At 33.3% G+C, this 26,136-nt stretch overlaps 1 protein-coding gene across 1 annotated transcript; it reads left to right on the top strand.

The window, feature by feature from the left end:
• Window positions 1-21,716: 21,716 nt before the first annotated feature.
• Window positions 21,717-25,541, top strand: LOC110803802 (probable tyrosine-protein phosphatase DSP4). The gene is made up of 5 exons (XM_022009329.2): window positions 21,717-22,233; window positions 22,354-22,447; window positions 24,695-24,752; window positions 24,915-24,958; window positions 25,039-25,541. The coding sequence occupies exons 1-5, from the start codon at window positions 21,917-21,919 to the stop codon at window positions 25,228-25,230; spliced, it is 705 nt and encodes a 234-aa protein (XP_021865021.1). The 5' UTR covers window positions 21,717-21,916; the 3' UTR covers window positions 25,231-25,541.
• The last annotated feature ends 595 nt before the right edge of the window (window positions 25,542-26,136 follow it).

Below are 26,136 nucleotides of genomic sequence, written 5' to 3' on the forward strand. Positions count from 1 at the left end.
TTGACTATACCAGTGGGGTTCAAGTGCAAGATTTGCGGCATCCTCGTCATCCCACCTCATCACTATCATTGAAGGATGTCATGAAGAAAGAGAATTATTGGTGGAAAGCTTCCACCAAGTTGTGTCTTTGGACTTGAAGGACACACGATGTTTATGCACGGGAGAAGTGTAGAAGAGAAGTGGAGAAGCTAAGAGAATGGTCCTTGCGTGGATCATGCAACCCTTATATCGCATTGGAAGAAGATCCCCAATTGGATAGTAGTTATGCATGGGGAGTGCACAATTCGACTTGGGTCGTGCAGTTTCTGGTTCACGACCCTCTGCACGGGTCGTGCACATTTGGCATCAGTCGTGCAATATTCCATTCCAACAATTGCACGGGTCGTGTAGAGCTGACAAAGCCCGTGCAATGTCTAACGGCTACCCTACTTTTTGGGCACATGTTCCCCTTAGTATAAATAGAATGTGACCCCTAAGCCCGCATGCGTGGAGTGTGTGTAGTGTATCTTAGGTTTATTTTCTGTCATTTCTCTTAGGAACACACTCTCACCATTTTATTACTTTCTATATTACTCTTTAATTGCTTAATTTGTCTTTTAATTTATGCATATTTAGGAGCGAGATCTCCTCTTTTAATTCAAGTACTTTCTTTTGTGTACTTGCTTAATTTCTTTATAGCTTTTATTTAATTGATTTCTTTTCAATTTATAAGTTTTTAGTTCATGATTTGTGGTTGAGTTTCTTTTCCCATTTAGGTATGTTCTTGGTGTTCATCCCCAAATTCATCTTTTAGGTTGAGTTTCTTTACCCGAAATAGAAAGTCATGTTTTCATGTATGGTTTGTTTAGATCTATTATTTTTAAGTGTTACTATGTGTGAGTTCTCTTAGGCCTAGGGGTTGGGTGACCCCTAGTAAAATTATGGCATGATTTCTCTTTCTCTCTCCTCTTGTATGTAACTTTGGTGTTTATTAGGCTTTTCTAGTTGTTGTGGGATTATGTTCTTGCTTGAGATGGGTGTATGAGCATGCTAGATGGAGTTAGGTTGGTCTTGCTTGTTTGTCCCTTGTTCCAAACCCCAATTAAAAGTTATGATTCATGTGCTATAGTTGTACTCCTAGATAGGCATTGAGCACGGAGTCTTTGACATCAGGACGCTCCTTTATCATAGGAAAGCGCTTGTTCTTCGTGTAAACCCTAGGAGCGTGATTATAGTGGGTGTTGAGCCTTATTTCTATTTACCTAGTTGTCACCTTGACCATCGGAAATCTAGGTAGGAAATCGGAAACACAACGCTAGACTCTTGAACCACACCGTGACCATCGGGTGGGAATGGTCTGTAGTACATGTAGTGTCCAATGCTCCCTAGACTAACTTGTAATTCGCCAATTGTTCATGCTTGAGTAGATTAAAGAGACCTTGACTTGCCATAGCTACTCTAGGCGGAATCCCTCTTCCTTAGTCCTATCCCTTTATATTGATTACCCCGTTTGTGCAATTAGTGACAAGTTGTGCAAACAACCCAACTACTGATTGTTTTTTCAAAGTGAAGTGTGCTAGTAACTACATGTGTCTTGCTAGTATTGAAAATGTTTGATCCCCGAGAGTTCGACCCCTTACTTATCCCTTGTCTACTATACTTTGTGTAGAGTCATAGGATTTAGTCAAGTGTACTAAATTGTATTACTTGTGTGGACGCCCCTTGGTATTAGCGACTACCTTGGGGCCCTTTGGCTTGCTCGAAATAATATTCGGTTCCGTCGGGAATCCTGTTTGGATGATAAGTTCTTAGGGTTTGTTTCTTCTTGGATTTCTCGGTTGTCTCTAGCTCGCAGTTGGTGTCCTTCCTTGTCTCTAAATCGTCCATCTTCATTGCCGACGTCGTGTCGTCTTCCGGTGATCCTTCTTTATCGTTTTCTCCAATTCTTATTTTGGATGGTGCTTGGGTTGCCTGGAATAGGGCATGCACGGGGTAGATTTTTCAGGATTTCCTGTCTCAACGTCGTGGGGGTGTGGGAGTCAAGCTTTTTCCGGTCTTGTCTGCTTTGCATGCAAAAATGTTGGCTTGGTTGTTGGGTCTTCATCATGCATGCCATTCAGAGGCCTTTATCTTAGATCGTTCTTCTCACTGACTCCGCTCAGTTGGTTTCTGTTGTTTCTCGTTGTCTCTCTCCTCCGATTGCAGTTTCTTGGCTCTTTCTGGATATCCTTTCGGTTATTTGGAAGTTCATCTCTTGTTTGAACTCGGAGTTCTCCCGTTCTGAGGTTTCCGCTGCTCACTCTTTGGCTCATAGCGCAAGGAATCGATAGTCTCTTCGTCTTCGATTTGAAGTTTTTTTAGGATTTTTGTTTCTTTGTGTTTCGTACCTTTGTTTGTACTTCCTTAGTATTTTAAAAAGAGATACACTTTGACCGGCACATAGTTTTAGGAGAGTGAATTGAATTTATTAAAATAAGATGAAAGTGGGGTAGTTGATGAATTATTTATTATACTTAAAAGATGATGGGAGTATAATGGAAAGTGGGGACCAAAACATGTCAAAAAATGAAATTGTATCTCTTTTTAAAATACGGTCGTTTAAGGAAAGTATGTCTCTTTTTAAAATACGGAGGGAGAAGTTATTTGTCAAAAAAACAAAACAACTACTACTATAAAATTAAAAGTGGCTTACTAAACCCCGCCCCACTATTATTCACCCGCCCTATTAAATGTCCTAACTAACCCTCTTAATATTTACCCCTTCATATTTTTACATTTCACCTTACTTTTACTCACCATCTTACCTCCAACCTTACAACTCACCTTCAACCTTACAACCCACCTTCAACCTTCCAACATTCCGGCAGCCACCACTTCGGCAGCCACCACTCCGGCCGGACCTTCGGCCAAAATTATGGCGACTCGAAATCCGGCGGCTTCCACCACTCGGGCAATCACTTTTACAGCGACGCAAATATCCGACAAAAAAATGCGTCGAAAATTCTTACATGTACGAGTCATCCGGGGGAACATCCACGTCATCCCAAGAGATTTTTGGTACGTGCTCAAACTGCAAAAGTCTCTACCATGGTGGAAGCTTAAAATGAAGAAGCATGCATATTACTTCGATTTTAATTATTGTTGAATTTGAAATAATTATTCCGGAAAATATTAGTTAGACTTTTCGTTTTGAGCTCGCACCATGGTAGAGACTTCTGTTGTTTGAGCTTCTACCATGGTGGAAGCTTAAAACGAAGAAGTCTACATCTTGGTGGAAGCTTAAAACGTAGAAGTTTCCATGCTAAAAAAAAATGTAATTCTATTTTTTTTTATTTAATTAGTGATATTAAATACGAAATAGTTTTGGTAATTAAGTGTTGAATTGAAATAGTTATTCCGAAAATAAATTAGTTAGACTTTTTCGTTTTAAGTTTGCACCATGGTGGAGACTTCTATTGTTTAAGCTTCTATTATGGTGGAAGCTTAAAACGAAGAAGTCTTTACCATGTGAGAAGCTCAAAACGAAAAAGTCTAACTAATTTTTTTACATAGAATTTTATTTTCTTTTTATTCGATTGAATTTGAAATTGATATTAATTATTTATTTGATTAATTAATTCATACGAAGTATATTTTACACTAATTAAATAAAATATACTATATTATTTTTTTCGCATAAAGACTTCTATGTTTGAAGCTACTACCACGGTAGAGACTTTTTCGTTTTAAGCTTCCACCATGGTAGAAGCTCAAACAACATAAGTCTCCACCATAGTGCGAGCTTAAATCGAAAATGTCTACCTAATATTTTTCGGAATAATCGTTTCAAGTTCAACAATAATTAAAATTGAATTAATATGAGACTTCTTCATTTTGAGCTTCCACCATGGTGGAGACTTCTGCAGTTTGAGCTCGTACCATGGTACGAGCTTAAACTGCAGAAGTCCCAACCATGGTGGAAGCTCAAACTAAAGAAGCCTCTATAATTTTTACCGGAATTTTTTTATCTCTTGGGATGACGTGGATGTTCCTCTGGATGACTTGTACATGTAATAATTTCGACGCATTTTTTCTCCAGAGATTTCCCTCGCCGGAGTGGTGGCTGCCCAGAATTTGGGTCGCCGGAGGTCTGCCAGAGGTATGTCCGGAGGTCTGGCCGGAGTGGTGGCCGTCGGAATGTTGGAAGGTTGAAGGTGGGTGGTAAGGTTGAAGGTAAGTTGGTGAGTAAAAGTAAGGTGAAGGTAAAACATGAGAGCAAGATTATTGGAGAGGATATATATATCCTCTCTTCTACTCTCTCTCATTTTCTCCTTTTGACACATCACATTCTCTTTCTTCCACATCATTTTCCACTATCTCATTCCTCTTCCTTTTCCTATTTCTATTCTTTTTCACACATCAAAGAGGATCCTCTCTTTTTTCCTCTCTCTTAGTTTACATACCCCAAAACATATTATCTTTCTTATTAAAACATTTAATTTAGGAATAATGATAATTTCAAGTGTTTAAAAAATAAATTAGCATAATTAATTATTTTTCCACTACTATTGATAAAATAAATCGATTTGTAACCTTGACAATAATAAACTTGTTAATATAACATTAATAATAATTAAAAATATTACAATATAATGACAGTAATTAACTAACAATGACAAGAACAAACCATAACATTGATAAGAATAAAAACATTACTAACATTAATTAATGCAATACACTGACCGTAATTAAAAAAAAGTGACAGTAAATGAAAAACAATGGCAGTGATAAACCCTAACGGTGACAATAATAATAAAAATTGCAGTTACTAGTTTACTACTAATAATTCAAAGCAAAAATCTACTACTCAACTCATCTATCAGTTTCAGGTACATATGTATGCTTCTAGTTCATCATGAAAAAGATGAGATGTATGAAATATGGTTAAAATTAGGTTCAATTTATAGAGAAAAAATATATATAATCGTTGGTATTTTTTTTTATTTACAAATAAGTTACCGTTTTTTATTTATTATCGTTATAAATTATAACCGTATGCAAAATTGTTTAAAATTACCCAATTTTTAAATGACATGCGGCTTAATATATCCTCTAGCTAACCCAATATATCCTCTCCATATAGAGGATATATTGCGTTCCTCTCCATATAGAGGATCCTCTCTTCTACTCTTACATTAAAGAGGATCCTAATTTAGAGGAGAAAGAGTGTAATAGAGGACATATATCCTCCCCATTGCTAATGCTCTGAAAGGGTAGATATAGAGAAGAATATTGTGACATTTAATAGAGCGGATGAGTATTAATGGGACAGAGTTTACCGCTCCACAATTAAAATTCATAAGAGTTATAGATCAACATTGATCCAAGTACTGTACGGAGCATCATTGTCAATGTGAAAACAATTTAGCAGTGCACATGCTTGTACACGTAGATCTGACTAAGTGCTCACTTGAGAAATGAGAACCACAAATCTAATTTCACGACCATCAATGTCCTTAACCCAACAACAGTTACTCCGTATTTACGAAGTAAGTACAGAGTATATCTGTATAAGTGATGTAACTTGTTTATGTCTGTTATTACTCCGTAATAAATAAACCTGATCAAAATTAGCGTATGAAATAGTGTAATAATACAAATTAATTGATGCATCTATTAAGAAAATAAATAAATAAATAAATTACAGAGTATACATTTTCTATAAATAGAGGTCCACTTATTAATTTGGTATAGGACTAAGTTTAATTGAGTGGGCATTTGATTAGTCAATTTTGAATTTAGGTTATTTTTCAGACGGTATGGGATCCAAAAATACTTGTCTGATTCTTAGCCGAATAAGCAGGATATTAATATGGGGAAACTTGCTTGAAACATAGTCGTGTTTACGGATACTAAGAAGTTTAACTCGATTTGTGAATGCTCGATCTTTGGCATAAACATAGAGAAAGATTGAAAACGTAAAGAAAACAAGATTTTATAATCTTTGATGATTTTAATAGAAGTTAGTTGTTTTGCCAATAAAGTAGACTGACTCGAAATTGCATATAGGAAGAGCTTAAAAAGAAAAAGAAAAAAAACTTATGCTCCTCGATTCCTTGATTGATACAGTAAATGTCAACTAGCTTATACGTACTCCAGCGTAATTAAAGACCAGTGATGGATCCAATAATTTGATACAGGATATCCCACTTTACAAATTTCTTGTTTGTGATGTTGACTCTTCAAGCAGATTGAGTATTCTACTCCATGCAAGTTGAGATTGTAGCTAACATCAATAATTTTCCAGTTGGAACCCTATTTCACTATATAATTAATACAATAATAATTAAACTAGTAATTATTGGAAATTCTAGTTGAGAAAAGCAATGAAAAGAGTGAAAAGTGTATAGTGAAAATTGTCCCACATTGGTAGGAAGCCATCTTTTTACTTTATTTATGAAGTGAGGGGGTTGTTGTACTACTTGTATATGAAAGTGAAAGAGTGGTATGGAAGGACACATGTGCGCCGATTGGCTGGGTCAGGGTGGGCTCCAGGCCTCGGGATCTTGGGCGTGGGGTGGGTTGGTGGGCCTTACCTATCGGTACCCGATTATTTTGGTTAGACCATTGTTATATTAATATTTTTGATTTGATTACGTCATTTGGATTAATTAACCTTAATGGCGTCCGTTACAACCTTAACTGTGATTACTCAATCAAATTTTTCGTTGATTCCAAAAACACACAATACGTGATATTCCAGAAAAATCAAACACATTGTTTCTCTCTCAAAAAATTGCTCTCGGTTTTGGGTATATGTTATAACTCCATTCGAGTTTGTGAGTGCACACAAATTCGGTTTTGTGTATATGTTATAACCGTTGGATTAATTAGCCTTAATGGCATTTATTCGGATTCGTTGATTCCAAAAACACACAATACATAATGTTCCAGAAAATCAAACACATGCATTGTTTCCCTCTCACAAAATGGATCTCGATTTTGGATATATGTTCTTACTCCATTCGCGTTTGTAAGTGCACACAAATTCGGAACTGCCCTAATCTTGGAGGGCGACCGCTTTCTGTTCTTCTGCACTAGGAGGTAGCGTGTAATCGTCTTTTAGGACAATAAGTGTCAACGACATCTCAATCAATTGTTCCATCAATCATATAAGTTTGTTCTAATTATTGTATTATCGCAACAGTAATTAAACCGTAATAATATATTATTATTATTATTGTTAATTTTATTTTAACGTATAAGATCATTTCGTATTAATTTATGACAATTTGTTTATATATAATAATAATAATAATAATAATAATAATAATAATAATTATTATTATTATTACTATTTATTATTTACTACTATATATTATTATTATAAACGTGTAAAATTTTTACATAAATGAACCACTTCACTTGTATAGTTCTATAGCCTCAGCTCAGATCATCCCCAAATGTAAGGTTTGTTAGAAAGTTTGAAAATGAAGCATCTCGGTCGTTGTCGTTTATATACTCCACTTGGTAAGGTTTTATTTTGCATCAGCAACACCAATTGACTACGGAGTACTTAAATTGCTAAATTTGAACATGACTGCGTTAACCTAAAAAAACGTAACATACTAATACACGCTATTGACCATCTTTGCTACAACGTACGTACATTAGAAACAAAATTGTTGAACATCTCTTATTCTCGATTACTACACCTTGAACAAACTTTGTAATTTAAAACAACGACAGATACTGATCATATTAAGTAGTGAACATATAAAAACTTCAAACAAGAGTTACGGACTTACGACTTCAATTGTTTTGAAAGTTTAATATATTTACGTGCAATTTACTACTCCGTATAATATATATGCAGTAAAGAACTTTTCTTGCCAATATTACAATCCAGCTAGTACCATTGAATTGAGGGAGTATGAAATTATGCATGATGTTAATAAGTTGGCCAATTCAATTCCTACCCCAATTCACTAATTGAATCTCGCAGCAAGTAAACTTGGTACCAATAATTGAAGTGATTATAAGACAGCGATCCCTATCCATATCTATATATTATACTAAAAGAGAGGAAATCAATGTGGTGATGACAAATGTCACTCATTGATTGGCCTCTCTTTTAGATATAAAAAAAATTAAAAAATTAAATAATTGATTGTAAATTATTTTGTTACCTTTTTACCCAATAAAGATTTGATTCTATTTTCCTAAAAAAAAGATATCATGAGGAATACTATATAAAATCTGTTTTTATATTTTGGTAACAAATATAACAATATATGCTTATATTTTTATTAAAAAAATTAATCCATTTTACGGATTACGTAGTAGGATATTTACAAAAAATAATTAATGTAATCTACCGATTTGTACTTACAAAATTAGAATACAAATAAATTAGAAAAACAACTAAGTATGAATATAGTATAAAAAAAGGTTACTATAATACTATATAATATTTTAACAACTAAATTTGATAATTATAAGTAATATTTTATTACTTTAAAAAAGAAAGTACGGAGTATTGTAACTTCCTTAAACACGAGAAAAACTTGCGTAACCTTATCTAGCTACTACTCTACTATGTAACTCCTCAATTTTTAAAATTTTGCAACTCTTTTGTTTTTACACTAACTACTAAATTCACACATCTTTGTAATTTTAATGTTATTTGGTGAATTTTAATATAGATGATGAACATAGTCATGTAATCCGTATCATTTCGTTGGATTTGTCTAAATATTTACATAATACTTACATAATACAAATTTAATACCCATATCATAATAAAAATTTAATAAAATGACTAACTGTATGTATATATTGTCAATTTTTATTTAAAACATGTGTCTTATATTGACCGTGGATATGTATAACGAATATTTATCTTTACTTTAATATTCAAAGTAGTATTTATCAAGGTTTTGTAAAAGATGCTTATTGAAAAAAGAAATTGTTCTATATAAAAATGTCTCTCTCTCTAACTCCCTATCTTATACTTTATTCTATATAAAAAATATTCACTATATCCCATCATACCTATTTTCCTATTAGATTATATAATATAATCTTAAAATAACTTATGGCATAAAACTCCGTGAATATACTATTACAACAATTAAATCCGGACGGAGAGAGTATATATTTATAATGTTTTGTTTATTTAATCAATTATTCTAATAAGATACTGCAATTGAAGAAGACTCAGTAGTAGAATTTTAAAAATCAAAACTCTCTTACCAAAAAAAATTGAGTCATGGAGTGGGTTTGAGGCAAGTGTGGATACACGTGTAGGTGATAGATTGGGGATGAGTTTTACTTTTAACCCGTTAGAAGGAGATTGGGAGGGGTGAGTACTTTTCCCATCGTGGGTGACGGGAATAGAGATAAGAATTTTGGACGAGTACGAGTGTGGAGACTCCGACCAACTTCAAAGTCATGACTAGCTGAATAAATAAAATAGTGGAGTAGTTGTTAAGTGCTCGGATAATGATATAAATATGACTATCAAAGTAAAGATGGATGAGAATAACACTATGATTGACACATGTGACCATCAAAGTAAAGGATGGATGAGAATAACACTATGATTGACACATGTGATGAATAAAGATGAAAATAACTTTGTTTATGTACCTTTATTTGACTTTATTTTTATGATAAACAAGATACCGAATGGGGAAATAGAAAAAAAATTTCATCATTATTTTTAATTAAGAGAATATCTATAAGGTTGTGTCCAAAGTATAGTGTAACCAGATAACCAAATTGAGATTTGAGTTTTAAAATTCAAAACTCTCTTACCAAAACATAATGTTGAGTTCAGCCGTTTAGGGCTAGGTTTGACACATGTGATGAGTGGGGATGAAAATAATTTGTTCTATGTACCTTTATTTGTTTTTATTTTTTAATAAGTAAGACCAAATGGGCAATAAAAATTTATCCATCATTAGTTTTAATTAGGAGAATGTCCATAAGCTATATGTGTCCAAATTATAATGTAATCAGACAACAATATTATCAAATACTCTAGAATAGAGTTTTAAAATAAACTCTCCTACCAAAAAATAATGTCGGGTTCAGTCGTCTAGGGGTAGGTTTGACACGTGTGATGAATATGGAGGAAAATAATTTTGTCTAAGTACCCTTATTTGGTTCTTTTTTTAAATAAATAAGACACCGAAATTTATCCATCATTAATTTTAATTAATTAGGAAAATATCTATAAGTTATTTGTGTCTAAAGTATAATGTAACCAGACAACCAAATTGTCTAATACTCTTAGAGTTTTAAAATTCAAAGCTCTCTTATCAAAAAATAATGTCGGGTCAAGCCGTCCAGGGCTTGGTTTGAGGCGGGTGTAGATACACGGACGGGGATGGAGCGGGGTTAATTTTATTTTTTGCTTACGAGGCGGGAATTAGGACTGGGATGAGTATGACACCTATCGTGGTGACGGGCATGTGAATGAGAATTTCAGGTTGTGTTGAGGGACCAACATCACCCCGCTTCGAAGATATCTCTAGCTGAATAAAATATATGGTGGGATAGGTGTTAAATGATCGGGTAATGATTTAGATGATTTATGAATTAAGTGGGTATGACTATCGAAGTAAAGAATGGATGCGAATAAATTTATGTTTGACATGGTTTGTTATGAAAGAGGAAGAACGTAAATCTATCTACGTGCCCTTATTTTATTATTTTGAATTTGTTAAATATATAAGACATGGAATGAGCAGTAACATACCGAGCAATCATTAGTTTAAGAAGAAAATTATCTATAAGCTCTATTTCGATGATAATTGTCTATAGTTATAGTTTAGATATGCAAATTTAATATTCATATCATAAATCGTGCATCGAATGGGGAGAGTTTGAATCGATTGGATTTGAGAACACTCACCTCCTAATTATGTATGTCACTTTTTTATATTTTCATCAATATTATAGCTAAAACAATCAATTTTAATACTTCGTAATAAACTTATGTCAATATATTTAAAAGTTAGTTGAAAGGAAAAGTGGATTATTTATCGAATATGGGGATGTCAGTGGGTTTTTTTGGGAGATCCCCCGTGCATCCTTCCCAAGTGGGGCGGGGTTGAAGAAAGTTTGGTGGGTGACGGGGTTAAAAAATGAATTCGTCACAGGTGACGACGGGGCGATGATGGATTTTAGATTGGACTTGTCTACGTCGTTAATCTTCATCTAATTGATTATATATATATATATATATATATATATATATATATATATATATATATATATATATATATATATATATTAAAAAAAACTCTTATAAAAAAAAGAGTTGAACCTAAGGATGGGTTTGAGGCGGGTGTGGGTATACCGGGGGGGGGGGGGGGGTGATGATTGGGGATGAAATTTATTTTGTACCTCCCGAGACGTGGATTGGGGGTGGTGGCTATCGTTCCTATTGTTGATGGAAAAGATGGGGAAGAGAATTGTTGGTGGATACGTGTCTGCAGAGCCAACCCCGCCTCAAGTCATCTCTAAATGAATAAAGTAAGTGGTGTGTGTAGGTGCTAAGTGATCAGGTAATGAGGTTGATGGGGTGACCGTGCGAGTATTAAGTAGTTATTACTATCCAATTAGTAAAGGGTAAACGAAATAATTTTATGCTTGACACAAGTGGGAATAATTTATTTTTTTATATATCTACCCTTATTTGTTTTAATAAATAAGAAATTGAATGAGCAACAACAAATTTATTCATCCTTAGTTTTAATTTGGTTAGTTTTAATTTGGAAAATATCCATAAGTACTATTTTGATGATATTGTCTACCAGATTTCATACAAATTTATATTTAGATGATTATATCGTGCATCGCACGGGTATTATACTAGTATTATACTAAAAGAGAGGAAATCAATGTGGAGCTGACAAATGTCGCTCTCTGATTCGCCTCTCTTTTAATTAAAAAGTTAATTAAAATTATTGGTCAAAATTACTTTGCTTTAATTAAGGAAAACATGCACAAATAAAATATTATTGATTGTCATTATAAATCTCAAAGATTATGTGGATAATAAGCATCCTAAAAATATTACGAAAAAATATAAATTACCAAAATTTTTTGATTCCGTGGATTATAAACATCCTAATCATATTACGAAAAAATATAAATTACCAAAAATTTTCATCTACACCCGCCCGGTGAACTCATATTGATAAACTACAAAAATGATAACATTAGCTATGTGATTGAAAATGATTATACAAACGGAAATTATTAAGTCACATAGCTAATGTTAATGATTTCCTTTCATATGCTTTTCCTTGATAATAAACATAAAAAATTGACAACTTTAGCTATGTGAACGGAAGAATGCTTATTGTCATCGATTAATTTTTCTACACTAATCTATCTAACTATTTATATATTTCTATACTATAATAAAACAAAGGACGTTAATGTAGTGGTGACAAATGTCACTCTATGATTCGCCACTCTTTTAATATAAATAATTAAACTTAATATAAAAATAATTAAACCTCACATATTTTAATTACTAGATGTGATAAAATTCTCCCAAAAATAGTCCTACGTATGCTTATTCTATGATAACAAAAACTAATATGGAAAAATCTATAAGAATAATAGTAATGCACAGTTCAATTACTTTTGGTATAAATCTACGTACTATAGAATATTCATAATTAATACTAGGGTTTTATGCGTACTACATACTCCCATCTATCTATCTATCTATCTATCTATCTATCTATCTATCTATCTATATATATTCTACTAAAACACATGACACTCATTCTGAGGCTAACATTACTAACATATATACGTACTTATTTAATCCATTATACAATTTTATTGTACATTCTCACGTCTTTATAGAATGCAACTGAATATCTATACATATTTTTAAAATAAGAAATATAAACAAGCATCATAATATTGTTACTAATAATATGTACTCCGTATTGCATAGTAATTTCTTAGAGGGAATAATTTATGTAAGAGTACACAAGATATGAATCTTAAACTTAAATTATTTTTAAATTTGATAAAATGTACTACTATAGAAAAACAATTAAAGTTTAATGCAAGTTTACGATAAATTAATATTAGTTTACCTTCCCTATATAATATAATCAAGGAATGAAAACAATTTTTGTCTATCAAGGAATGAAAGCATTTTAGCATATACTACTCTTCGTTCTTTTGAGCGCTACTATGTTATTCATATTGACCAAAATCGTGGAATACTCAACAACCGATTGACAATATAACAATAAGTTGTTAGTAATAATTTGTTAATGGTTGTTTTAATTTTTATTATTAACCTTTTACGAAGTATACAATGGAAACATATCAATAAAATACGAACACTATATCCAAATAAAGTAACTAATATCTAAGATATTATGACTTTATGAGAAATATTATTCTCAATTGCATGACATATTATCTACAATATCTCCATATAAATATGTTAAATCATAATTAAAATAAAAAAATCGGTGGAACAAATTTAATGAACATTCATCTATCTCCGCCCTGTTTAGACGTGAATAAGTAGTGGTTTGATAAGTGATGAACATTTATACAGATAAAATAATAATCTCCATGGTGACGTGGTGGGTTTGGTTTTGAGTTTTAGCCAATGTAATCTCTTTCTTCATAAATACAATCCACAAAGTACAACCAATTTTATTTTGATCACATAAAAAACAAATGGAATAAAGAAAAATGGAAGTAGGGTGCATTCTTTTCACCTTATTTAAAATGAATTTAAATTTATCTAAACTTATTGGATTTGGAATTGATTAAATCTAATAGACCTAATAAAACTTATTGGATTTGATCATAACTGATTTCAAAAGAGTAAACTTGAAATAGAGCAAGTAACAAAATGAGGTGGGCAGCAAAATGATACAGGTAACACAATAATAAAAAAAGACTTAATATCTGAACATATAACTTTTTTTTTCAAGGGTGAAGAAAACACATATGTAATATAAGTTATAATCATTTGTTCCGAATATTTCCATAATTTTATAGTTAATAAATATTTTGTTAGTAAAATAAGTTCAACATTCTCAAAAGTGAGTAGATATACTGCACATTTTATATACATTCATATTTAAATTTTAAAGTTACTATGTAAGGTAAAAGAAATTTCGGGTAAGATCGATGCATTTGTGGTGGGATAATAACTAGAGATGGCCAACGCGGCGTGTTGGATGGCTCATGAGTGAGTTTGGTGGGTCATGGGGCGGGGATAATTAACACGCAAACCTCCGTAGTTAAATTAGTGTGGGTTGAGTCGCGGGTTGTGTCGGAAAAAATGGACAAAGTACATGATGGGCCGTGGGTTACATGGGTCGTGGTGGGTTGTGCGTGTCGAGTGGGTCCGATGGGTTTGGTGGGTTACGACAGGTTTAGGCCAAATGTGAATCCGATGGTCAGGTGTATTAGGTGGGTCTGGTGGGTTTAGACGAGTTTTAGGAACTGGTGTGGGTTAGGTGGGTTTAGAAGATTTACTAAGCGTTAAAAAGTTACAAATTTTATATGAATTTAAATGAATTAATATATGTTATTCACATACTCACATAAATGTGGTTAATGTATATTTAAACAATAAAATTATATATTTTTTAACATTTTAAACATACAAAATAGTTATTTGCCAAAAAAAAAATTAGTTTAAATTAGAATTGGTTCGGTGGGTTGAGTTCGTGTATTGGGTGGGTTGTGTTCGGGTGTTGGGTTGGATGGGTCGGGTGTGCCGTGGTGGGCTGTGTCGAGTTCGATAGGGTCGATCGAAATGGGTTGTGTTGAAAAAACTCGACCCACGACACATTGTGTCATGGGTCGTAAGTGGGTCCGACCCACGTAACCCACTATGGGCTTTGTCAGGATGGGTTAGGTCAGACCCGGCTCACTGTCCATCTCTAATAAAGACTAATGAGGCATGTAACCAAACGTGTACGGGTAACACGATAAAAAAATGAGATAGTATAGGATGTTAATTGATTTTTATACCTAACATGAAATTATGGGTGACGGGTGTAAATGAGAATGAAAATTCCACTTTTTTTTTATAAACTAATTTAACTTCGCACTTAAAGTTAAAATTTGTAAACCGTGCATCGCACGGGTCCTATACTAGTGAGATTTCTATAATTGACACATCTTATCAACTTAATTATAATTAGAAAGTCCAACGTTACACCAATCCCAAGAAGATAATTGGCAGTTTAACTCGCAATATGATCGAGAATAGTACTAATGTACGGATGAATTAGTTAATTGTGTAATTTATCTATACTCGTAATACTAGGTTATATAATTGAATAAGTTATCTTCTTCCATTTTCTTACTTGTACGTTAACATCTCTTTTCCATTCATACCTTTCATACTCAATTCTGGTAGTTTTGTTTCCTCTTTTAAGAAAAGAGTTACTCACGCATTGAATTTGTTGAAAATAGGGCGAATATTTTAATCATGTTTCCAATTGTGAAGCATCTAACAATGTACTCGAGAATCACATTGCACTTTAGCCTTTAGGGGTAGATTCACATGACTAAATGTCACAGTCTGAGTGTTTTGACACCGGATCGAGCAGTACACTCTTGATTATGGGGCAGTAAAGGCGCAAGCGTTGTGTGAAAAGTGTATCTCAAGGCTTGAGGGGAACGATTAAGTTCTTGATTCAAAATGATTACTTTTTCCTATTGGCGACAAAAGCGAGAGTCGAGGGTCGATGGGCGCTTGTGTGTGCACAACAAACACAAGAATGACCGAAGACGAGAGTGTATCTATTTTTGGGAGACATTATTGATTTGAAAAGTTTAACAACAAACAACAACACATTAACTATAAAGACTTACAACAACGCTAGTAATTAAGGAATACATGCAACTTCTGATGAGGTATTAATTAGTCCATACCCTTTATAGAGGTTTATTTTGAATTAGCTTTAAAATTCTAGTGAATGTTGGAGTGACAGAAACATAATGGTTCTATCTAAAGCCTAAAAAATTACTTCCTCCGTTTCTATATAGTTGCAACATTTCCCTAAAAGGGAAATGTCACAATAGTTGCAACACACCTAAATTGGAAACATTTTTTACCCAAAGTTACAATTTTACACCTAAGATCGACGAAGTAAGTAATATGACTAAAGTGGTTGTGGCCTCACTCAAGTACCACTTTCTTAAATACCATGTAGACGTATGTTGCAACAATAAAGAATCGGGGGAAGTATTAGAAAAGTCCTATAAAGCCTTAGATAAGAAAATACAAGGAATGTATACGTTGGATTCTAACATCCTCCCCCACTTAAGTTGTGGACGACGTTGTTGACTTATAAAATTACAATAGATAAAAGAAAAAGCTCTTATCCTAAATTCTGCATTCCCTTTTGCCCGTTGGTTGACGGTCGTTGTTCGAGTGTTCTTGAATCTTGTAATTATCTCTTGGGTGTTGGGTGAGCTTCTGCTGGAGTTTTGTGAAGTGTTTCTTCTTATATAGGTTGATGCTTCTTATGAATCCACATCTTCATTGCTCCTGGTTTCTTTCTCGATCGGTGCGGATGGACGCGAGCTTTCATCTTGTATATTGTCTATGGTGCGAGGTTGCTTCTGGGATGTTGCCTTTTTCTAGGGCTTCATTACACGCATTGCCAAAGGTATCATATCCCTTCTCTTTTGCATTTGTGGGGGTACCTGTACTTTTGACAACTTTTGACAAGACAAGTATGTCCACCTGCTACAAACATAGAATTCAAATGAGGCATTAATTACAATTGATTCGCTGGTGCGGAGGAACTCCAATACGTGCACAAAGATGAAATCGTCCATGTAGAAGGCACCGAAGTTCATTTTTCCTTCCGAATCTCCCAACATTGTTGCCACCTGTTTTGCAACACCGTGAATCGGCTTTGCTTTAGAGTTGACGGATTTCATGTCACTGCCTTCTACCTTAAGGACCGCTCCACATCGATTTGTCTCTCTTTTAGTATAGTACTCGGTATATAGATTAGTAATAAAGTGATAAATATTTTCTGAGTGTCTATACTATAGTTCTAGTTTCGTTAGTTAAGATTTTGACATTATTCTACATACGAAGTATATGATAAAGATGATTTTAAAAATGTGTTTATTTTAAATATAAGATAGTCAAAGGAGAGAGCGACACTTGTTAGCTTTACATTGATATGCCTCTCTTTTAGTCTAATAGATAGATAGATAGATAGATAGATAAATTGATAGGTAGGTAGATATACAGATGGGGGGAGGGGAACTTGTATGTAATATCTATACTAATATATTAAAAGGCGTTTGTGAAAACGTATATGTGTCGCGTAGATTCCCTCCGTATTACGCCATGTCACCACTAATAAGCATCATAGTATGTTATTGACAACCAAAAAAGCATGCATGTAGCAAGGATCGAACATCAAACCTCATGGATTAAAAGTTTCACTTCCTACCATCTCAACTACCTACAATGTTTGTGATATTTTCACATATAAATGTAAAATCCAATCTTTTAAAATTGGGCACATTTTTAGAAAACGTAAACCCGATTAAAAGTAAAACCTGGAGCAACGCCCGGGTCACACACTAGTTTTAATGTAAAAGTTACAAAAAAAAAAAAATAACTCCTAAAAAATACGGTTAAAATGATATGTGTAACTCCTAAAAAAATACGGAGGGAGTATCACTTATAAGTTATAACTCGAAATTTGTCTTAAAATTAAACTTGATTTTGTTAATGAAAACTCGTGGGGGTTGGCATACAATACTCCAATAGGTGAATAGTGTTTGTATGTGGCGCATAGGTCGCGCAATGGCAATGTCAATAATGTAGCTCTCCGCATATTCCCTGAATGTACTACTTCCTCTCTCTCTTTCTCCTCCTCTGCTTTCTATTTTATTATTTTTCTACCATAAATCACAAAATAATTATTGAACCGAATATTTCCAAAAGTATAATAGTATAGTAAAATAAAATAATTATAATTCAGCATGCAATATTTTTCTAGTTAATGGTCACTAGTGAATTAGTGATGTTACTAGGTCTATAGGGAAATCATCATTTGATTTGATGCCCTAATTGTTCAATCTATTTTTTAAAATAAAATTCCTTGTCTTTTTTAATGTGCTAATCTCCATTTCTCTATGTCTATGACTTTATTCACCTTTTCGTTTATTAATTGTTGAGCTAAGCATGGAAAGGAATTACTAAGACTAGTTTAATTACATAATCCTTTTTGACCATGAAAAAAGAACTAGAAAAATATTAGTAATGTTTGGTATCTTAGTGCTAGATCATTGCATCAAACACAATACAAGGAAATGAATGAAATTATTAATGAGTGAAGTCTACACAAAAGTAAAATAGTAATTTCAATCCACCATCCAATCAAAAGTTGAATAGTTGAAATTATTTGATTTTAAAATTAATTTAACTACAATCGGTTGTATTAGAAGCTTTTTTGCCCATGTGCTCACAAAGTACATGCATACAATACGGAATAACTTTGATTATACGTTATTGATGGTATAACCGATTGTAGATGCATAGAAAATCAACAAAATTTCAGAAGAAGAGAAAAAAAACAAAATAATAAGCTAAAGTAGTGTTGTCAACTGTACTTAAATTTGTGAAGGAATAAAGCTCAATTAGTATATAAGAGTGAGAATTTGGCTTTTATGAGGATCAACGGTCAAATTCGATTTACAAGGATAGTAATAGTGCAACAGATTTTGTTGAGCAATTATGATTTGCATTTTAGTATATACTCGTGGTATAAGGTGAATATAAGGTCCATCTATGCTTCAACCAAACAAGGTTAGGGTCAAAAACATAATCTTCCCAACTAGATATCCATATCAAGATTATATCCTATTCCCTTGTAAAAAAAGTATATAGTCTTTTATGCTTTTCATTCAAAGGGTTTTGCTTATATGAAAAAAGACAATCACGTAGGGTCTTATTAGATTAATTTCAATGTATAGTTTTGGAATATTAATTTTTTTGTAACTTTTACGCCATGCTTACTGTGCACCATGGTCCATAGTCCACGAATTGATTTAACGCAATTTAAAAGGTGGACTATGGTGCACAGTGAGTATGGTGAATACATAGATTGCCTGTTGAATACGTAGTAGTAGTAGTAGGAGATTGGTGATATAGCTCATAATCTAACAATAAATTAATTATTACACGTTTTTTTACAAGAATTTGTATTCTCATATACGTAAAATAAGAGTTATTACCATGGAAGATGCCAAAAACCAAAGATGAAGGTGACGCAAAAATACGCTCCCCAATGAAGATGATCATAATAAAATTAAAAATTTGGAAGTGGATTAGGGTGATGCTTGCCTTCAATGAGTCCGACCCATTAGGTAATTAGATAGCTAGTGATGACAAATGACCACCATGCCTCGTGCAATCTTTCCATTTTCATGCTATCTTCCCACTTGAGAGGGCTAATCTATTGCATGGTTTCTTGTTAATGAATTAATTTTTGTTTCATAAAAAGCTTATTTGATAAAGACACAAAAGAAAATCGTCCAAATTTTATAACCAGCTTGACTCAAAGTTTCTATCACATACATTTAATACATATACATACATATATTTTATTTTCTTTTCCATTTGGAAAAACAGTAAAAAGTACGGAGTGCAATTATAATTGGGTAAACAAATTTACAAATCAAACCAAGTATCATATTAAAGGGGTTTTAAATTCATTTACTTGGTCGTTTAGGTCGGAAGTAGTCTAATTTCTTCGGAAATTAGACTATTTTCGATCCTTCTTGCTTTTCATTCTTTTTTCTTGTTTTGGTTTCTTGTTTGTTGATTTGTTCCCAATTATTACTGGGTTGTTCCCAATTTATTTGGGTTTTTCCTAGATTTTTCTAGGTTCTTGATTCTCATTCATGGATGAGAATTTTTTTAGAGTTTCAATAATTGGGAAGGAGATTTGGATTCATACAGGTTTCGTGTTTATCATCAACTCGTCGATCAGAACAATTCGTGCGCAGATTGCGAAGGACTCTACTGGGAAAGATGTGAAATCATCGAAAATCACTGCTCGCGTCAAGCTAGAAGCGGTGGAGTACGAGATGTGCTTTAGGATGCAGAATAGTAATTGTTTTGATTATAACAGTTATGTATTTTCTTTGAATCTGTGGTATGCATCATTGTAAATGCCGTATGACTTATTATTAATGGATTGTTCTTCCCCGTCAAAAAAAAAAAGGGGTTCATTTTAGACACTTAACCTATATCACTCCGTAAACCAAATCTACCCTTTAGCCATGAAGATTTATGGTGAGTTCTTTTTCACTTAATAGTTACTCTCTCTATTTTTTTTAATGACATAATTGTTTAGGCACGTTTACTAATGTACGATTTCAAACATTAATACTCTCTATTTATTTTAAAAAGAGATACACTTTGACCGGCACATAGTTTCAGGAGAGTGAGTTGAATTTATTAAAATAAGATGAAAGTGGGGTAATTGGTGAATTATTTATCATAGTAAAATGATGATGTGAGTGAGTGTAGGGACAACATTAATTGGTGAATTATCTAATAAGACCCCACACGACTATGTTTTTTCTTAATTATAAATCACAAAAGGAGTTCAAATGAGCTTGTGTGAATAGTGTCAAAAACTCAATTGTGTCATGTAAATAAGAACGAAAGAAGTATAAGTTTATAAACTTTTATATAAGTTGGTCTTACATAAACGACCGTATTGGTGTCATGTAAGTTAAGCAATGAAATCAATTAGTTAAGCAATGAAACCAATTAGTTAAGTAATGAAACCAATTAGTTAAGCACGAGAAATAATTAGTTATAAGCACTTGAACCAATTAGTTAAGCACTTGAACCAATTAGTTAATCTATCAAAGCGGTCTTTTCGATAAAGCGATCTTACACAAAGTCGTCGTGATAAATTTCAGGTGAAATAATTTTTAATCAGATCTAAACAGATTAGATAAACTTCAACTAAATTAATTACAATAACATATGTTCAGCATATTTCAATTCAGATAATACTTCCTCCGATTCTTTATTATTGCAATATACCCCTTTACACGTTATCTAAGAAAGTGGTACTTGATTGGGGCCACAACCACTATAGTCACATTACTTACTTCATCTTAGGTGTAAAATTGTAAATTTGGGTAAAAAATGTTTCCATTTTAGGTATGTTGCAACTATTGTGACATTTTTCATTTTAGGAAAGCGTTGCAACTGTATAGAAACGGAGGAAATATTTCTTATTTGAAGGTTTTATTTTATGTCCTAACTTCTACATTTGATAAATTCGATAGGGCTAAACCGAAAAAAAAAGTTGTGTATAAATGGTACTCCTTCTGTCCCTTAATACTCCCACCGTTTTGACATTTACACTATACACATAATTCACTTTGACCGTATTTTATTTCTTATATATGAAAACAAATGTTAGCATAAAATATATTGTTGGGTTCATCTTAATATATATTTTTAAAATATTAATATTCTTATACGTTTTTTATAATATGTAGTTAAAGATATTGGTGATCAAGGTTGTGCATTGAAAAGCGTGTCCAGTCAAAACGGTGCGAGTATTTAGAGATGAAAGGAGTATTATTGGAGTTGTACCCCTCCCTTCGTCCTCTCTTTTCTCCTTTGCCGTCTCTCTATTTTCAATTCCCCCCCGCCCCCTCTTTATTTTTCTTTCTGTCCCTGTTCCACCATTTTGACTCCCCCCTTTTTCTCTCTCCTACCCTCACACTCCAACTCCAACTCACCTTTTTCTCTCTCCTCCTTTTCCAACCCTTATATAAACTCCTTTCCTTAGACGCCAAACTCATTCACACCGCGCATTTCAAAACGTACCCCCCATTTTCTTCAACTGTCAAAAATCCAACAAAACACAGAATGAAGGTGGAAAGATCATCACCATCCCCCAAGTGTGGCGATTGTGGTAATTGCAGGATGATCTTCGTCGTCGATAATAATAACAACAATAATAATAAGCGTAAGTTGTACACCACTACTTCAAAGTTTCTCCTACCAATTAATCAAGGAAAAGATGATAATGATATTGTTAATGGAATCTTGAATGATGATCATATAAACCAATTTTTGGTTCCACCATTGAATTTCTCCTTTGTCGATAATGGCGTCTTCCGTTCTGGTTTCCCCGAACCTCCCAATTTCCCTTTCCTTCAATCCTTAGGTCTTCGGTCTATCATGTAAGTACTTCTCCCTCTATTTTTTAAATCAAAAGTTTGAGTATAAAAGATGATTGTTATCGCTACATTATATGATAGTTGAAGATTTAATTATGATTAGCGTTGAATAATTGGTTGTAGATATTTGTGCCCGGAAGCATATCCAGAGACGAATTTGGAGTTTATCAAGAAGAATGGAATTAAGTTATACAAGTTCGGGATTGAAGGACACAAGGTAAATTATTCCCAATCTCAATTGGATTACTATTATTATACCAATAATTGATTTGGAATTTAGTGAAATTTAATTAATTAAGTGGATGAATTGTGTGTTTAATTAGGGTAAGTTAAGTATACTTAATTTATGAGGGGAAGTTAAGTATAGTTAGGTGGTTGTGATTGTGTCGAAACAGTAGTGATTATTATTATTATCGACCTGTAAAGTAGAATATACGGAGTATATCAATCTGTTTGTAAAGTGCGGTGCGGTGCTGCGACAACGAGAAAATAAAAGAATGATTTGAAATGGTTTAGAATCTTTAACAACTGAAGATGGAATATGCCTTCAGCCTTCAGCCTTCAGCATTCATCAATCAGGGTGTTTTTGTACTTGTGTATTTTATGTACGCCTTTCACTAACCTAGCTAATCAGTACATGTAGTACTCTGTAAGTCCGTAGGTAGTCTTGTCACATGCGCTACTCACTGTTGATTCAGTGGTGATTGAGGCTGAACTTGATAGGGAAGAACTATGTGTCCACAACAACAATAGGGAGGGGACTGGAACCTATCCACCCAGAACTAGCCCTGAATCCGGATTAACCCTAAGGGTGAACCGGGTGCTAACACCCAAAAAAATATCATACGGAGTAGTATCATGAATAGAATGAGGGTCGAATATTTCTGTCCTATTGCTCTAGAATTGGTCCATCTTACATTCAGCCGCATCAGGTGATAGTTTTTTTTTCCTCATTTAATTTGAATGATTAAATTGATTATTGCTTATTGTCATTTGAACTACTATATTAAATCTTAGTTGTAAGTTGATTTTGGTTAACCAACATAAGTTGGTAGAGTTGGTAGGGAACTCACCTTGTGACTTTGAGGTTACAGGGTCGAGCCTCACTGCGTAGCCGCACTGGTTAACTTGTGTGAGGTGCTGGTTCAGTAGGGTCCCTTCTTCTTACCTATTAAGGTGAAAAGAACAAAACTGTTACTATGAAATGTTAATTATATACTCCGTAGTTCATTCTAATTTGTCGTACGTGTATTTATGTCAAGTTAGCTAATTGACTCATTGAGTGTATAATAATGCGACGTCACATGCCATGTTGATTGCTGAATCCGTCTCTAATTATACTACGTATATTGTTAGCCCCTAGATTAGCTTCTTCGGTTCATCTTATCTTAACACTTTCAACATTTGTTTAAGTACAAAATAACTTTGAACATATGCTACCTAGCTACCATGTTCTTAGTATTGGTAATTGATAATCCATTTATCAACGAGTAAAATATAGAATGGTACAACATTTAACGATAATAATTAAGTATATAGTACAATCTTTTATGGGATAGGTACAATATATTAAAATTTGTCCATTTTTTACCTTGAAGTTGCGTTGCTCCAGTAGGGGAATTCAAACTTAATTGGGATCTTAAAGTTGCCGAGTGAAGCTTTCACCACTAGACCCATCAGTGGCGGAGCCACGGTGCCCTCAGTGGGGTCCTTGACCCCACTTGAATTTTTTTTTTTTTTTTTTTTATAGTTAAAATTTCAATTTTTTTTTAAAAAATAAATAATTTTAGTGAAAGTTTCATCAATTTTTAAATAGTGACCCACTATCTCAAATTTCTGGATCCGCTACTGAGACCCATGTTTTGTTTTGCTAGTGTAGCAACTAAACTAAAATATGAAGTACTTACCTCATCCATGACGAGTAAAACGGGGATGTACACTTTTGTTTTTCTTTCTATACAAGGATGTTTTGATGTTTACTGCATAATCGAATATTTTACTGTGATTATGTGAGTTCTAGGAAAGAACTAGAATCTTAGCAACCAATGGAAAGATAACATTCTTTTGGACTCTTTCTTTGTTAGGTTTTATTTAAGTGACTTCTTAGCTCACATCTAGTCAGCTGTGAATAAGTAATTGTATTACTCCATCCGTCTTAATTTAGTTGTCACATTACTACTTCAAATTACTATATTATTAAATTTTAGAGACTACGAAATGGGTTTGGATTAATCAACAAAGAGGAGGAGAGTTCGGTCCACTTATAAGGCCAACGAATACTCCACGTACACTAAAGTTATCGACAATAGCGAGACTAACTCCTTAAGCTTATAAATTGGTATTTATCTTCTCTCTTTTCAATTTAGGACAACTCACGTATGTTTCATCAAATATTTTATTCTGGACGGATAGAGGATATATTTGTTAAATATCATTGATGGATTGGATGTTTTATTGGTTATAGGAGCCGTTTGTGAACATCCCAGACAAAGCAATACGTGAAGCCCTAAAAGTTGTACTAGGTATGTATAGTATTACATACATCATTGCCTTTGTTTATAAATTATAAATCGATCTTGAGTTGAAATTTTTGGTAAGTTTGGTAAGTTACTAGTTACTACTAGTAGTTATTATCTTGATCGAGTTGGGTTGTAAGTTGTAACTTGTATGTGTTGTAATTACAGATGTAAGGAATCATCCAGTTTTGATACATTGCAAAAGAGGAAAGGTAATACTAGTTGTAGTTAATTGTTTAATATATTCCTGCGGGAAATTAGAAAGTAATATTGGTTGCTTGGTGATGATCAGCACCGAACAGGATGCCTGGTGGGATGTTTAAGAAAATTGGAAAAGTGGTGTTTGTCATCCATTTTCGATGAATATCAAAGATTTGCAGGTGGCAAAGCCAGAGTCTCGGATCAACGATTTATAGAGTTGTTCGACACAGCTAGCTTCAACCATCTTCCAATTTCCTTTACAGCAGCTTCCAAGATTAGGTAACTAATATTCATCCACATTTGAATATTCATCCACATTTCTGCTACCAAATTAAAGGAATATTCGACATTTCGAAGACGGACACCCTCCTCAATCGATCACCCTCCTCAATCGATCACCATCGCCGGCCATGTGGTATTTTCCTAAGTTGCTCTTAGAATTATATATGTACTTGTTAATTGTTTAGCTTAGAGTAATACAAAGCATTACGCTTCTTATTTTCTAGTACTGAAAGGCAGAGAGAGTTGCCGGAATTACAGATTGACAACTCGTCAATCTTTTCCATTTATCCAGTTATTTTTACTAATGCCTAATCATTGGTTATCATGACAATTGAATTGACAAACACAGCCAACCTTTGCATATCCCATACTAACCAACCGTTACCCTTTCTCTAACTATTGGAAAGAAGTCGATCGTTGTACAAAAATGTTGCAGGATTTTAATGTTTCAATTCGATCCATCCGTTAATGTACTTGGAGTTTCCATTGTGATTCTTGTACAAAATTCACGTCCCTTCACTTGTACTCCCTACTCCATAGTCGATTAATTGAAGATTCCTACCCTTACCATTAATGGGGTTAACAAATAACAACCTATTCAATGTTATGATACTACGTATATATCGATATTGATTGAAGCTTACTAAAATTATTTTCCCCTTATAAAAACACTATTTTTCATGATTCCCAATTTCTATTCTGGATGTTGAATGTTCATTGAACTTGATTGTTAATTTTTAGATAACATAACTAGTATAGGACCCGTGCGATGCACGGTTTACAAATCTTAACTTTAAGTGCGAAGTTAAATTTGTTTTAAATTTTTTTTTGTGGATTTTTCATTCTCATTTGCACCCGTCACCCATAATTTCATGTTAGGTATAAAAATCAATTAACATCCTATAAT

This window comes from Spinacia oleracea, chromosome 2, assembly GCF_020520425.1.
Source record: "Spinacia oleracea cultivar Varoflay chromosome 2, BTI_SOV_V1, whole genome shotgun sequence".
Taxonomy (NCBI): domain Eukaryota; kingdom Viridiplantae; phylum Streptophyta; class Magnoliopsida; order Caryophyllales; family Amaranthaceae; genus Spinacia; species Spinacia oleracea.

Excerpts from the sequence above, each read along its gene's own strand:
- LOC110803802 (XM_022009329.2), top strand. The coding sequence starts at position 21,917 with ATGAAGGTGGAAAGATCATCACCATCCCCCAAGTGTGGCGATTGTGGT. Across the intron at positions 22,448-24,694 it reads TCGGGATTGAAGGACACAAG|GAGCCGTTTGTGAACATCCC; the intron begins GTAAATTATTCC and ends TATTGGTTATAG. Across the intron at positions 24,753-24,914 it reads AGCCCTAAAAGTTGTACTAG|ATGTAAGGAATCATCCAGTT; the intron begins GTATGTATAGTA and ends TTGTAATTACAG.